The sequence below is a fragment of the Populus trichocarpa genome, chromosome 13, assembly GCF_000002775.5.
Source record: "Populus trichocarpa isolate Nisqually-1 chromosome 13, P.trichocarpa_v4.1, whole genome shotgun sequence".
Lineage (NCBI taxonomy): Eukaryota > Viridiplantae > Streptophyta > Magnoliopsida > Malpighiales > Salicaceae > Populus > Populus trichocarpa.
In genome coordinates, this window is record NC_037297.2 from 2,986,898 (window position 1) to 3,000,863 (window position 13,966).

At 33.1% G+C, this 13,966-nt stretch overlaps 1 protein-coding gene across 1 annotated transcript; it reads right to left on the reverse strand.

Moving 5' to 3' along the window:
* Window positions 1-5,480: 5,480 nt before the first annotated feature.
* Window positions 5,481-9,491, reverse strand: LOC7474616 (uncharacterized). Its single transcript, XM_002319612.4, has 2 exons — window positions 9,105-9,491; window positions 5,481-8,167 (listed from the first exon to the last, which is right to left on the reverse strand). Exon 2 carries the CDS (start codon window positions 8,067-8,069, stop codon window positions 5,820-5,822), a length of 2,250 nt encoding a protein of 749 aa, XP_002319648.2. The 5' UTR covers window positions 8,070-8,167; window positions 9,105-9,491; the 3' UTR covers window positions 5,481-5,819.
* Window positions 9,492-13,966: the final 4,475 nt, after the last annotated feature.

A 13,966-nucleotide genomic window follows, 5' to 3' on the forward strand; every position in this document is an offset into this window, starting at 1 on the left:
TTGTCGTGCGAAGAGCCTATTGACATTTTGAGATTGCATTAATTACTTTGTAATAAATTTTTTTTTAGTTTAACGCGGGTGTCCGAGCCAGCTTGCGTGCATCTCGACTAATCTCACGGGCCCTGAAGTTAACGACCATGTAAGCCTCCAGTGGTCATCATATGAGCAACTACAGGGCTCGAACCTGAGACCACAGAGGGAGCAAACTTCTTGGTCCCAATCTCTTACCACTGGACCACCACCTAGATGGTTACTTTGTAATAAATCTTGTTACAGGCAGACATGGTGATACAATATGGTGATGTAGGCATTGCAACAGGAACTGTATTCTGATGAGATAAGATGCATGCAGAGAAGTATTGAAGAATAAAGGAATCAATTATTGCTGCAACCCAACGCTATTTCTGTATGGTTTTTGGTGCGAACCAGACTGTAGCTGACAACTATTGTTCATATCACATTGTCAAACAAGAGTTGAAATATTTTAGGAATAACTTTGTATAATTTCTTTAGATATGACTTATATCTTTAAACCGCACTGTATTGCTGTTCAAATCAATTTATTTTCTAAAGTAAAAATATATTACGGGTTGCAAACTTATTTTCTAGTAGAAGAAAATTTTAAATATTATAAGAGTTAATATGATATGATCTTGTTAACTTGATAAATTTAAAAACAACCTGAATGATTGTTAAAAATAAAGTTTGACTAAAAAACCCGTGACTTGAAACGTGGGACTGGGATAATCCCATAAAAAAATAAATCGAAACAAATTATAAAATTCAATTTCCAATCAACCCAATATTGAAGGATGAAATTGGAAAAAACTTTCAAATAAACAAAGACCAAAAAACATACAACTCGAGTCAACTTAAGTTAACTTGTCAAACCCGTAACCCGGATCATGTGATGGTAATAAGTGATAACTCCATAAAAAATAAGTCAAAAAAAATTATAAAGTTCAATTCTTAATCAATCCAATATTGAAGGATAAACAAAAAACATAAAAAAATAACTCGAGTCAATCCGAGTTCACCTACCAAACCCGTGATCCAAGTAATAAGATCAGAATAACCACACAGAAAACAAAATGAAAATCTAATTCCAAATCAATCAAAAGTTAAAGGATGAAACTAAAAAAATAAAATCAACTTAAAAAAATATCAAGTTAACCAGTTAAATTTACGACTTAAATTATAAAAACAAGATAAACAAATTTATTAAAAATTAAAATTAATTTTTTTAAGTGAACAGTTCTTTGTGATTTCTTTGCGATGAGGGAATCATTGAATTTCCCTCCTCCATTTGTTTATGTCGATGTATCATAAAATTCTTCTCACACTTGGATTGAGAGTCCACTCTTATTTAAAAAATATTAGATTAATTTTGAGTTTTTGTATTATCCAAATCTGTTTTTATTTCTTTTGTAACTTAGTTGAGTGTGACTCTTTAATTTTTTTTATTCAAATTTTTTATTCATTTTTTTAGTGTTTTTTCCAAATAAATGTGGATAAAGGATGCTGTGGGCTTTTTTTTTTAAAAAAAAGAAATCATATACATGTTATGTGACTTTTCTTAAAATGTTAACTTTGAAATATTTCTTGAGACTTATAAAACACACGTAAAATGTCTCGTATTGCAGGATGATCTGATATAATTATCTAGTTATTTATAAATAAGAAAAATCTTCTTTCAATTTGACCATCCCAATTCTTTTTATATTTAAATATGAGTATATCAAGTCTTAATCTATTCAAGATTTAAATTATATATACATATATAGAATAATTCATGTATTTTCAATTATTTCCTTCTTAAATCAAATTCATTTTATATCATGTCTATATATATATATGGTGTCATAAAGATAAAGAAACAACAAAAAATCTAATAATATGCTTACATGTAATATAGTTTACATTTGAAGTATTTATTCAATTGAAAATCTTGGTTTTTCTCTTAAAGAAAAATTTAAAGATTATGTAACATGATTTGATAATTTTATTGAGAAAGAACCTAAGTGAAAAATAATAATAAGGGTGTAAATGATATATAATCTAACTGATATATTATTGTAAATTCTTAAACAACTTTAGTAACCTTGATAAGAATTGTTTTCATATCCCACATATTTCTTTCCTTTATTTTCCCAGGTTAGCTGCAAATAAAAAAACATATTAAATATATATATATATCTTAAACTATAGCTCATAATATTAATTCAATTTGTTTAAACTAAATTCTTCGATATTTTTTAATGTATTTGAAAAAACATCAGAGTTTTAATAATTTTTACAATACTTAAAAAATGAAGACAATTCAAAATTTCTCGACAATTAAAACTCAAGGTATGATTTTTGAAAAATTAAGAAGATCCTTAGCCATTAAGATTTTGATAAAATAAAAATTTAATGAAATAAAAAAGGCAACTTGATACCTAGTTTTATCTATAAAGTTGGAAACTTGATACCTAGTCATCCCATAAAGTAATAAATACTAACATAGAGTATGGGTTTTTCTTTGCAATAAAATTGGGATAGACCGTGAAAGATAATGCGAAACATAAATAATACTCAATCATGACACAGAATTAAACCATCTATAGACCGTGAAATCATGCTAGCTATGAGGTTTCCAAGTTACCATTGCTAAAACCATGCCAGGAAAAAAAAAAAATAAAAAAAATGGCCATCTTATATCCCATGTAATGACGGGCTACACGTTGATAGTTTCCCAGCCTGTGCCTTTCTCCATTTGTGTCTTCACTTTCATATCTCCAGTGGCTCATCATGCTCTCTCGAAACCAAAATAATTTACTTGGTTGAAGCACAAACACACAAGGCCCCGACCCGGCCAATATTTACAACGCACTCGAGAGAAAATTATCACACGTTATTGGCACTAGCAGTAACATTATCCTAGTTCCACTTATGGAATCCTCCTCCCCATTTTGTGATTAGGAAACCAAAAGAGAAACAAGAATCTTGCTACTTCACAATTGAATTTCCTAAACACATTAAATTTTTCATGGAAATAGATCAACCAAGACCAATTATTTGAAATCAAATGGAGTATAAGCTGGCCATGACCATCCAAACTCTCATTCAAGACATTCATCCAAGACAATATTATCAAATAATATAATGCTTTCTAAGTCAGCATGTTGAGTTTAGTACCCCTTACCTCATGAAGATCCGTTGACTTGTGAGAATTCAGCATCAGCTTTCGAATTGACTCATCAACACTCTGAATAAGCAACATCAAAACACAAGTACAAACTACATTTTAACTATTCAAGAATTAAGCCCAACAGCCTTGTCGATGGAGACAACTCCAGAAGATATTGAATCAAAATGCAATAATATTAGAATGAAAGACGTGGTAAATGCTATCTGTAGCTGTAATGAATATACGAGAGATGATGTTTATAGATGTTGAAATCACCGAGTATATCTTGTAACAAATCATATTCCGTAAATCGATTGTTAAAGTGATTTTTTATGGCAATGATCAGGAGGAGACTCGGAAAAAGGAAATAGAGATAAAGAAATGATTACATACAAAATGCTATCCTACATAACTAGCCCAAGCCTCTGCATATCTAGAAAAATCGAAGAGATTATTATAACTTACTTCCTTGCATATCATCTTCATTATATGATTGCAGTTTGGTTTGTCTGCATTAAGTTTTATTAAGAGTATCAATCTTCCTCCACTTTTGGTTCCTATGTCAAGCCCTCATGCAAGTTAAAGAATGTGAAATAAATGTGTGCGAGGCTAGAGTGAAAGCAGGCACAAGCATATAATTTTTTTGTGCAACTTGAAGGTTCACACCAGACTAAAAAAAGATTATTTTCTTTTCGTTATAACAGGAGGATTAAGTTCATTTATCATCACATGCATGAATCATTACTGAGTTTCAGGTTCATTTTCCATGTCAGTGTCTTTGCAGCATGTCTTCCAAATAAAATTGAACTGCGATCCATGATTTGAGATATCAACACCACATTCTTTTTCAATATAAAGATGATTGCAAAATCACAAAACAATGATGATCAAATGGATTGAAGAAAGCAAAAGAAATTACACATCTTTTAGCATTCAATATGTGTTGCTCATTAACATCCCAATCAATAACTTGAGTCTCCCAAACAGTGAAATTTGTGTATTATATTGGCTGGTTATTTGATTTTTCATTGCCTAAAGAAAGCAGAAAGTATTCATTATTATTTTTTTCAGAATCGAATAAGATTCTAAAAGTTGCTCAGATGATTAACAAAAGCTACCCAAATTGCATTGCATTCTACAAAGAAATTTATTCATAGGTAACATTTTCTGACCCAAGCTTTAGTTTTCTCTAAATTAATCTTCAAAGTCCATTTCTCTAAGTCTTTCTTACTTGTTGGCTACGATATTGAAGTGCCAAAGGAACATAAATTTAGAATCATGTGATCAGTCTCAATATGTGATCAGTCTCTAAATTAATATTCTACTGAGGAATTTTAAAAAAATATAGAAAGAATAAAAAAAATCAGACATTATTTTTTAGGACATAAATAATTTTAATTTGCTTTTTTGTTTTGAGTTTTCTTTTTTCTATTTTTTAAAATTAATTATTGTTTTTATAAATAATATCAAGGACATCTTGAGGATAATATGGAGTTCCTGACAAATCTTCAAACTTTTGGATGGTTCCTATAATTTCATTATATCTTAGAGGGATTGTTCAATTTATCCCATAAAATTTATTAAAGACACAATGAGACATTTACAATTTAAATTAAGATACCAAATTCGAATAGGTTGTCATTGTAGTCAAAGAGGTGTTCTTCCTCCCTTGACTTCCTGAGTTTGAATCTCTGAGCGAGGTCCTTGATAAATTTATTTCCTCTAAATGCATCAAGCTGATGTGGAAGGTGGGTTCTTAAGATCATATGATAAAGGGACTTAATCTCGATTAAAGCATAAACTAGTCTAAGGACATCCCACAATTGAAGTGTTTGTTCTTCACCTTGACATTGTGATATTGAGTTGTCTTTTTTCAGGAAACCTCATTTCTCACTAAAACCGTTGGTTAGGTTTTTCTGGCAAATCCATGTTCGCCCTGAGTTTTTCTTCTTTCCTCTCAGCACAATCGATCTCTATTATTAGCATTTTCTCTATTCTATAAAAGTGAGGAGAAATGAAGTCTCTGTTATGGAGGACTTCAGCACCGAGAAACTAAAACCATGTGAATTCACATGAACAGGGAAATCAAGATGGGATTCAGAATTCTTTTTAATTTCAATTTTAACAAGGAAACATCAGACCGGAAAAAATACACATTTCTGCCACCCAAAAGAGTACGAACAACCGATTTCTGTTTTCTTTTCCCACTTTCCGTGCGGCGGGTTTGCAAGCCTTGTTCAAACAAAGATTTCAGATTGATCTTCCCAGAAGGCTGTCACAGTTTCATAGAGTTTAGATGAGAGTTCCAAAATACAATAAAAAATAAGAATCATTAGCTAGATAAATAATCGCCAGCTCAAGCTCAGGCAAAATGTACTATACATAATAGCGTTAGAAAACATAACTAACTCAACTAAATAAGGAGGAAATTAAAAATTACATGACACCAGAATCGCTATCTTGATATTGAAGGCTACAATTACCCACAATATTGTACTTTTGAGGTAAACATACATATACGATGATAGCTGGCGATAAGCTTAATCTAACAACTATCACAGACTACAAAGAAAAAAAGCAGCAGCTAAAGTACTTTTGCACAGGAGTGGCGTACCCAAATACAGAAAAAATCACCATAGTCAGTCACAAATTAGATGGGTGCTGCACATGTTGTTCTAAAATGACCTGTCTGATTGCAACGGCTACAATGCACAACTCGCTTCATGCGGCCACGATCTTCTGCTCGTACTCGCTTCTTTCTTGGACGACCGGGTGGCCTAAGTGATTTGGGTGGATTGATGATAACCTCAACATTCTTGTTGGAATCTGGATCTCCCTCAGAAAACTCAATCCAGAGACTTTTATCGGGAATTGGATGAATGGTTTGTGAATAAGTCTTTCGATAGGTTGCAACAGTGAAACAGCTCTCCGTGAACCGATGCACATTCTGCCTGCAAGAGAGAAGTGCTGCCACAGCATGTGCACAAGGTAAACCATATAGCTGCCAGCCCCGACAAAGGCAACAGCGGTTCCGAATGTCCACAATATTTGTTCCTTCATGAGATATAACTTCAAATTCAGCTTCATTAGCACGAAGCACCTGATAAGTGCGTGCACGCTCCAACGCCTCTGCAACACGCCTCTCAGCAGAAGGCACGAGTATTGATGTCCACTGCATACTGGTCTCTCGGCGTTCATTGAACCAGGTCATTAGTTGCCTCCTAATGCATTCCACCATCTGAATTATTGGAAGCCCAGATGCTTCCAAAATCCATGTATTCAATGATTCAACTATATTAGCTGTCAAATGTCCAAATCGAGTACCTTCAAAATATGCAGTAGCCCACAACCGAGGGGGGATTCTCCGTATCCAATATGCAGCATCTTGTGATACCTCCTCAATTTCCAGAATTTTTGCCTCAAATTCAATCACAGTTAGAGCATGAGCAGCTTCCCATAGAAGGTTGACAAGCATTGTGTTATTGAACTCTTTGCGGAAGCTTTCACTCAAGTGACGCATGCAAAATCCATGAAAAGCAGTCGGAAAATTTGCTTCCACTCCATCTACAATGCCCTTCTGCCTGTCTGACAAAATTGTAAGCCTCGGCATGTTTTCTGTATTAATCTCAAGGAGGTTATGAAGCTCAGACAGAAACCACATCCAATTCTCATCATTCTCTTCATCAACGACACCAAATGCCAAGGGAAAAAGAGCTCCATCCCCATCAAAGCCAGTAGCAAGAAATAAAGTACCAAGGTACTTGCTTTTCAAAAATGTTCTATCAAGGCCAAGGAGAGGCCGACAGGCATTCAGAAAACCATAAATCGATGCCTGAAATGATATGAAGAGATGCTGGAAGCAATTATCTGTTGGGTTTCCATAAACAGATGCAATACTCCCAGGATTTGTCCGTTTAACCTGGTCACAATACTGGGGAAGCAAGCGATACCCTTCTTCAAAGGATCCACGCATAGCAGCCATGATGCGTTCCTTGCCTCTCCATGCTTGCTTATATGATAAAGTGATACCATGTACCCGGTGAATCTCTTCTAATATCTCCTTTGGCCTGTAATTAGGATTCTCCTTAAGCCGTTGCTCCACAGAGTTTGCAACCCATTGGACTGAAGCTTGTTGATGGCCAAGATGAGAAATTCCTCCACATGTATGAGACTCATGGATGGTCCTGATTGTGAAAGTTGGAACACCTGGGAGCTTTGCTGCATGTATGCGCCAGGGACATCCCTCAGTTGCACATTTAGCTGTGAAACGAGTCTTGTCAGATTTTATTGTCTGCATTTCAAAGTGAAGGGCAATCGCTGTATCCCTCAATGCCCTGCGGCAGCTGAAGACATCTGGAAACTCTTGCCCCACTGCCAGCTCAAAGTTAGGAGCTATAGAAAGAGTACGGGCCTGAATAACAGGACTATATAGTATGAGCTGGGACTGCTCAATAGTCAAATCCTGAGCAGGTTCCAATCCCATTTCCTGCTCCTCGACCACAGTTAGTTCCAGGTTGTCATCAAGTTCTTGGTTTTCTGAAACAACCAATTCATTGTTCTCTGATAAAGCTAACTCATGGTTCTGAGCAGAAAGAGCCAGTTCATGGTCTCCCTGTCCAGGTTTTCGATCCATACCTAAATCATTCTCATGCCCATAACTGTGACCAGCTTCCCCTTCATCATCCTGGCTCTGTCCCAAACCCAATTCATGGTCATGATGATGTCCTAAATCCAGTTCATGATCATGTCCCATACCTAAATGATGTTCATGTGTTTGCCCCAGTTCTACATCATGGTTCTGGCCTAGACCCAAATTGTGATCATGGCCTAAGACCAACTGTTGATTCTGCCTGAGCCCTAAATTGTGACTTTGCCCAAGTATCAAGTCATGGTTAGCCATTGAATCTATCACTCGCAATATATCAGCTGCAACAAATCAGCGCCTGGAACAAACTATCAATTTCAAGTTGATATGGTACCCATAGCATCAGTGCAAACCTGTCGAGCAAACAAAACTGTAAATTGAAGAGTCCTTCCAGATCTTTCACATCCATACTCAAAGCTTTAATAAAAACATGACTTCACAACAAAAGCACAGATAAAAAGATGCAAACACAAGAACATGCAAAAATGTGAAATCCACCCTTGAATATGTAACCCCCCCCCCCCCCCCCCCACCACCACACACACAACAAATGAGCTATTTAAAAAGACTGTGTCACCCTTTTATCCCTTCTAGGAAAATTGCAATTGCAGACAAAATACGAAAAGGAAACTATTTTGTTTCTCCTGTAGATAATTAGATGCTCGGGGACCATCATACATACACACACACGCCAAAGGAACAAACCACCCGAAACTACAGTCCCCTCTTTCTTACATCCACAGTTTCTAGGCACCAAAACAGCACACAGGAAACCAAGTTTGCGAGGTTTCTGAGAAAAGGAATAATTCAATTATCTCAAGAAATAAATTAAAGAACCCAGAAACATTATAAAACAAAAACAAAACTCGAAATTTAGTCAGAAATCATGTCCCATTGTGAAAGAAGAAAACAGCACTCGTCATTTACACATTCCCTTCCGCAACTATTCAACAACAATAATAACTTCAAACAAAAACCAAAAAATACTCATCAGTTAAAACACTCACAGGCACATAATTGAGACTAAAAATACAAAACCAAAGAACACACTGGAAAAAAACCCTCACTTGAAACAGAGATCGTACCAGGACAAGGAAAAAAACAACCTTGACATAGCAAAACAATCCAAAAACAAGAACTGGGTTTTGCTCAAAACTACATGAAACATAATCCCAAGCAATTACTTCAAAAGAAAAACTACCTAAAACCATAACATCACAAAAAAAGTCAACCAAAACCCTAGCTCAAAAGCAAAACAATATAATCGGAACCCAGAAAAGAAAAACCAACCTTGAATATAAACATGGAAAAATATGAAGTGGGAATCGATCAAAATCTGAACTTGTCAATTGTAGACACTGGTACAAGTAAAGATCGAACCCAAAAATAAAATTAGGGTTCTCTGTCTGTAATTATGTGTTCGGAGAGAAAAAAAATGGAGAAGGAGAATTTGAAAAAAGGCGGGTAAGGGAGCAGGGAGAGATCGGGAAAAATAAAACAAAGGGAGAGTAGAAGGGCAAGGAGGAGAGAAGGGCGAGATTGGGAAAATAGAGAGAAGGGCAGAAGAGGGAGTGTAGGGTTTGTAAGGGCTGAGAAGGGAAATACAGAGCTGGATGATAAGAGACAGACGGGGTATTTGTGTCAATGAAATTTTTAAGGGTGTTTTTTCCTTTGGGTTTTTTGGAATTAATGTTTTTTCCTTGGGAATTTTATAATTGCGGCTTCATGGGGGCAATGTATCCATTTTGCTTTGCTTTGTATGAGAAAGTAAGACTGTCAACTATCTTTGATTTGGTTTTTTACATTTTTAGGACTCCCAAGCTTTGTGCCTTGATGTTAGAGTAAAATAGAACATAGATTGATGCATGTTTGAAAGTTTGATATTATTTTTTATTTTAGTACATCAAATTTAAAAAAATAAAAAAAATTAATTTAAAAAATTTAAAAATTTTTAGAAATTCTGTTCGACCGCACTCCCAAACACACTCTAAATGTATGTGATGACCAAGATGAAATTTTAAAAAATTTATTAAACTATTTATTTTTATACTAGTATTCTTATATTTGTTTATATTTATTTTAATCATAATATCAAACTATTATTTCAATTTCTAACTATGCTTATAAATAAATTAGTAAGAATATATTATGTATGTTTTGAGAATCAAACATACTAACTTTATTATAATTATCAAACTTTATACAAAATAAATTTAAATTTTAAAATCCAAACATTTTAATTTAATAAATTTTCAAATTTATTCATTTATACATAATTCAAAACAACCTATTAGATTAAAGAAAAATACAACAAAATAATTTAATAATACAGATATGAAACATGTACCAAGAAAACTAGAATGTTAACAACCAAACAGAAAATAAACCCTGGCTTGGAAAGTGTCTTAAATTCGATCCGTTGTATTTAACTTTTTTCATGAATTAGTATCGGGTTTTTATCAATTTTCATATATATATATATATATATATATATATATATATATATATATATATATATTTTATTAACGTGGGTGTTCGGGTGAGTTTGCGCGCATTTCGATTAATTTCACGGGCTCTAAAATTAACGAGCATATAAACCTCCAATAATTATCATATTAGCAATCATAGAGCTCAAACTTGGAAACACATATAAAACAAACCTCGATAATTTTCATATTTCTTTGAACCTAGAAATGGATGTGTATATTAGTTAATTAGGTTTCATATCCCATAACGGAAAATTACTAAGAGTTGTAAGTGGAAGATATAATTTTTCTTATAATATTTTAATATTTTTTCTATTTATAGAATTAATATTTTATGTCAAAACTTGAGTGTTCTTGAACGATTGAAGAATATTTTTTCACATACAGTGAGATTGATCGAAACTGTTACTTTTGTGTCAATAGAATCGTATGCTTGAATAACTAAATTAAAATTCGAAATTATTTCAAATCATATCAGTTTCCTCTAATATATTACAACATTGTAATGTCAAGAATTAAAGAAAGAATAAAATAGAATAACCGATAGTTTACTCAAAAAATTATTTAAACTATGATTATAAAATCCCTTTCTCTAATAAATCATCAGGCATCAATCGACTTAATGAGCACAATGAGAAAGAGAGAATATGGGCTTAAAGCTGAGCTTAATGAAGTAGATAAAAGGGTTGCAAACCAAGTTCAAGAAGAGAAAATATGGGTTGAAACTCCAGCCCAACAGCAAAGTGGCAAAACATGAGCAAAAAAAATCAAAACATGAGCAAAAATGCAATTGTTTTTGGATTATTCTCTAAAATTATCCTTTTCCTTGTAAAACATAAAAATAACAAAACAAAATCAATAATAAGAAGAAGACCGATGATTTGGCAAAAGCTGGCTGGGAAAGGTTCAAGTTGAAGTTTTGGATAAAATTTGAAGTCTAATCATATCACATTGTACCCAAGATTAAAGAGACAATGAATATTTAAGGTCAAATCAAATGATTTTTGGATGGATCTGAATAAAAATAAAGTCCAGGAACATAATTAGATTTATTTTTAGTAGGTCAATTTGATTTAATCATGGACCAAATTAAACGTTTAATTATGTTTAAGAATTAATTTGGATCCAATTAAAAGATTTAATTAGGTGCAAGGACTTAATTATACTTTTAATGAGTCAAATTAATTTTATTAAGGACTTAATTGGTGAAAAATTAAGTTTGGGGGTCTAATTTGGATTTAATTGAGAAGATTGAAATTTTAGAGGATCAAATTTAATTTTTACAAAATCAATTGCTTGAAATCAGGGGTAAAATTATAAGAAAATAAAAGTTTATGATTAATTTGAGGTTAAATTGAAGAAATTAATAGCCAATAATTTATATGGAAAAGGCGTTGAATTCTAGGAACTCAATTTGGTTAAAGACAAGGGTGAAATTGAAGAAAAAATAAAGTTTAATAGTCAATTGAGGGTTAATTTGCATAAATCTAAGATTAATGATCAAAATGAAAAGGCTTTGAAATTCAGGGCTGATGTTGAAGTTCAGTAGGGGAAAATTGCATAAAATTAGAAGTTCGAGGTCAATTAGGGATGCAATTGAAAGCCGAAGGACTAAATTGAACTTTAATCAAATCCTAAATTAAAACCCTAAAGCCAAAATGGAGTCATTTTGACCATTAAAAAAAAACCAAACGACAAGTCGTCTGATTACTATTCATCTTCTTTTTCTTTTTGCCTGAAAATGTTGCTTGGATGGTTCCTTTTTCAGAGAATTTAATACTTCATCTCTCAACGAAATTGAATAAACCCTACACCACTATGATGGCCTGATATTGTATTACACCCCAAAATAGGTCTCGCCGACTGATTGCCTTTATAGTAGTTGCAACGCCGCCCCAAAGTGGCCAACTCGGTCTTTTAGCAGCACATTTTCACAGACTATGATGACACCTTTGAGCTAATAGTTGGAACCCTTCCCACTTGAATGAAGGGCCAATACTTGTCTCCGATGAAGATAAAATATCTCTCTTCCACCCCTTATTAATAGGGGTGGGTTCTAGGCATTCGAGGAGAAGTAATTCGAGTCTAAAATAGGCAAAAAAACCAGCCTTTCCCCCTGGTTTTTCACCGGCCAAACTTTCCTCTATTCCTTTGCCATGCCTTCTTAATCGTTGCCACTATCAACCATATGTTGGTCTTCCCATCACCACCAACTAGCCATTCCCCATGCCAAGTAATCTTCTTTTTCCCTGTTGGTTGCAAAAATTACAGTCATTTGCATGCATAACGAGAACCTGTTCTGTATGTAAAATATAAAATAACTAACAAGGTCGTTGGGTTAGGCCAGTGATCATGTGGGCCTTGGTTGAGCCCGTTTTAGCCCATCTCAGATGGTTGGGTAAGGTTTAACCCAAAAAAAAGAAAAAGAAAAGGAAGAAGAAAGGTTGTTCGACTATCAGTTAGCCCAACCCATCTGGGTTGAACCTATTTTAGCCCAACCCAATGTTCATTTTTATTTTAAAAAAAAGAGATGGGTCTATTAGGCCGTCAGTCGCCCCAACCCGACTTGATTGGGTTCAGTTCAGATGGCTTGATCAGGTCTAGCCCACTTATAAATAAATAAATAATATATATAATAATATTTAAAAATTTTCAATTTTTTCAAAAAGAAATTTTAAAAATATTCGTGGATCCCTCACATGTTTTTTTAATAATTTTACATGATATCGAGTTGTAAAGTTACATTATAAAATATAGACTCGGTATTAAAAGTACCCGATTTCCTCTTAAACTTAAAAAAAATCTAAAAAAATCCAGAAATTCAAAAATAAACTTTCATTTCAAAAAAAAAAAAATTGTGTTTGGTTTCCATGTATACAGTCAAGCCCTAAAGGTTTTTCATGCATATTTTCTAAAATAAAAAGATAAAACCACCTTTTTATCATGTTTGAAAAAAAAATACAAAAATGGATATCGTAACCGATTTATGATTATCCATTAGGGTTTGATCAAAATATAAAAATCTTATTATAATTAGTTGAGAGGTCTGTTAGGTCGTCAGTCGCCCCAACCCGACTTGACTGGGTTCAGCCCAGATGGTTGGGTCAGGTCTAGCCCACTTATAAATAAATAAATAATATATATAATAATATTTAAAAAAAATTCAATTTTTTCAAAAAGAAAATTTAAAAATATTTGTGGATCCCTCACATGTTTTTCCAATAATTTTGCATAATATCGAGTTGTAGACTTACATTGTAAAATACAGACCTGGTATTAAAAGCACTCAGTTTCCTCTTAAAATTAAAAAAATCTAAAAAATCCTGAAATTCAAAAATAAACTTTCATTTCAAAAAACAAAAAAACTGTGTTTGTTTCCATGCATATAGTCAAGTTCTAAATGTTTTTCATGCATATTTTCTACTATAAAAAGATAAAACCACCTTTTTATCATGTTTGAAAAAATATAAAAATGAATATCGTAACCGGTTTATGATTATCCATTAGGGTTTGACAAAAATACAAAAAATCCTATTATAATTAGTTTGTCATTTAGAATGCTATGTCTTAACTATATTCAAGAAATAAATAAGTTTGGATCTTAGAATGATTAGAATTACCTAATAAGATAGAGACTTCCTTACGAAGGGAGATTTGCCTTGTATT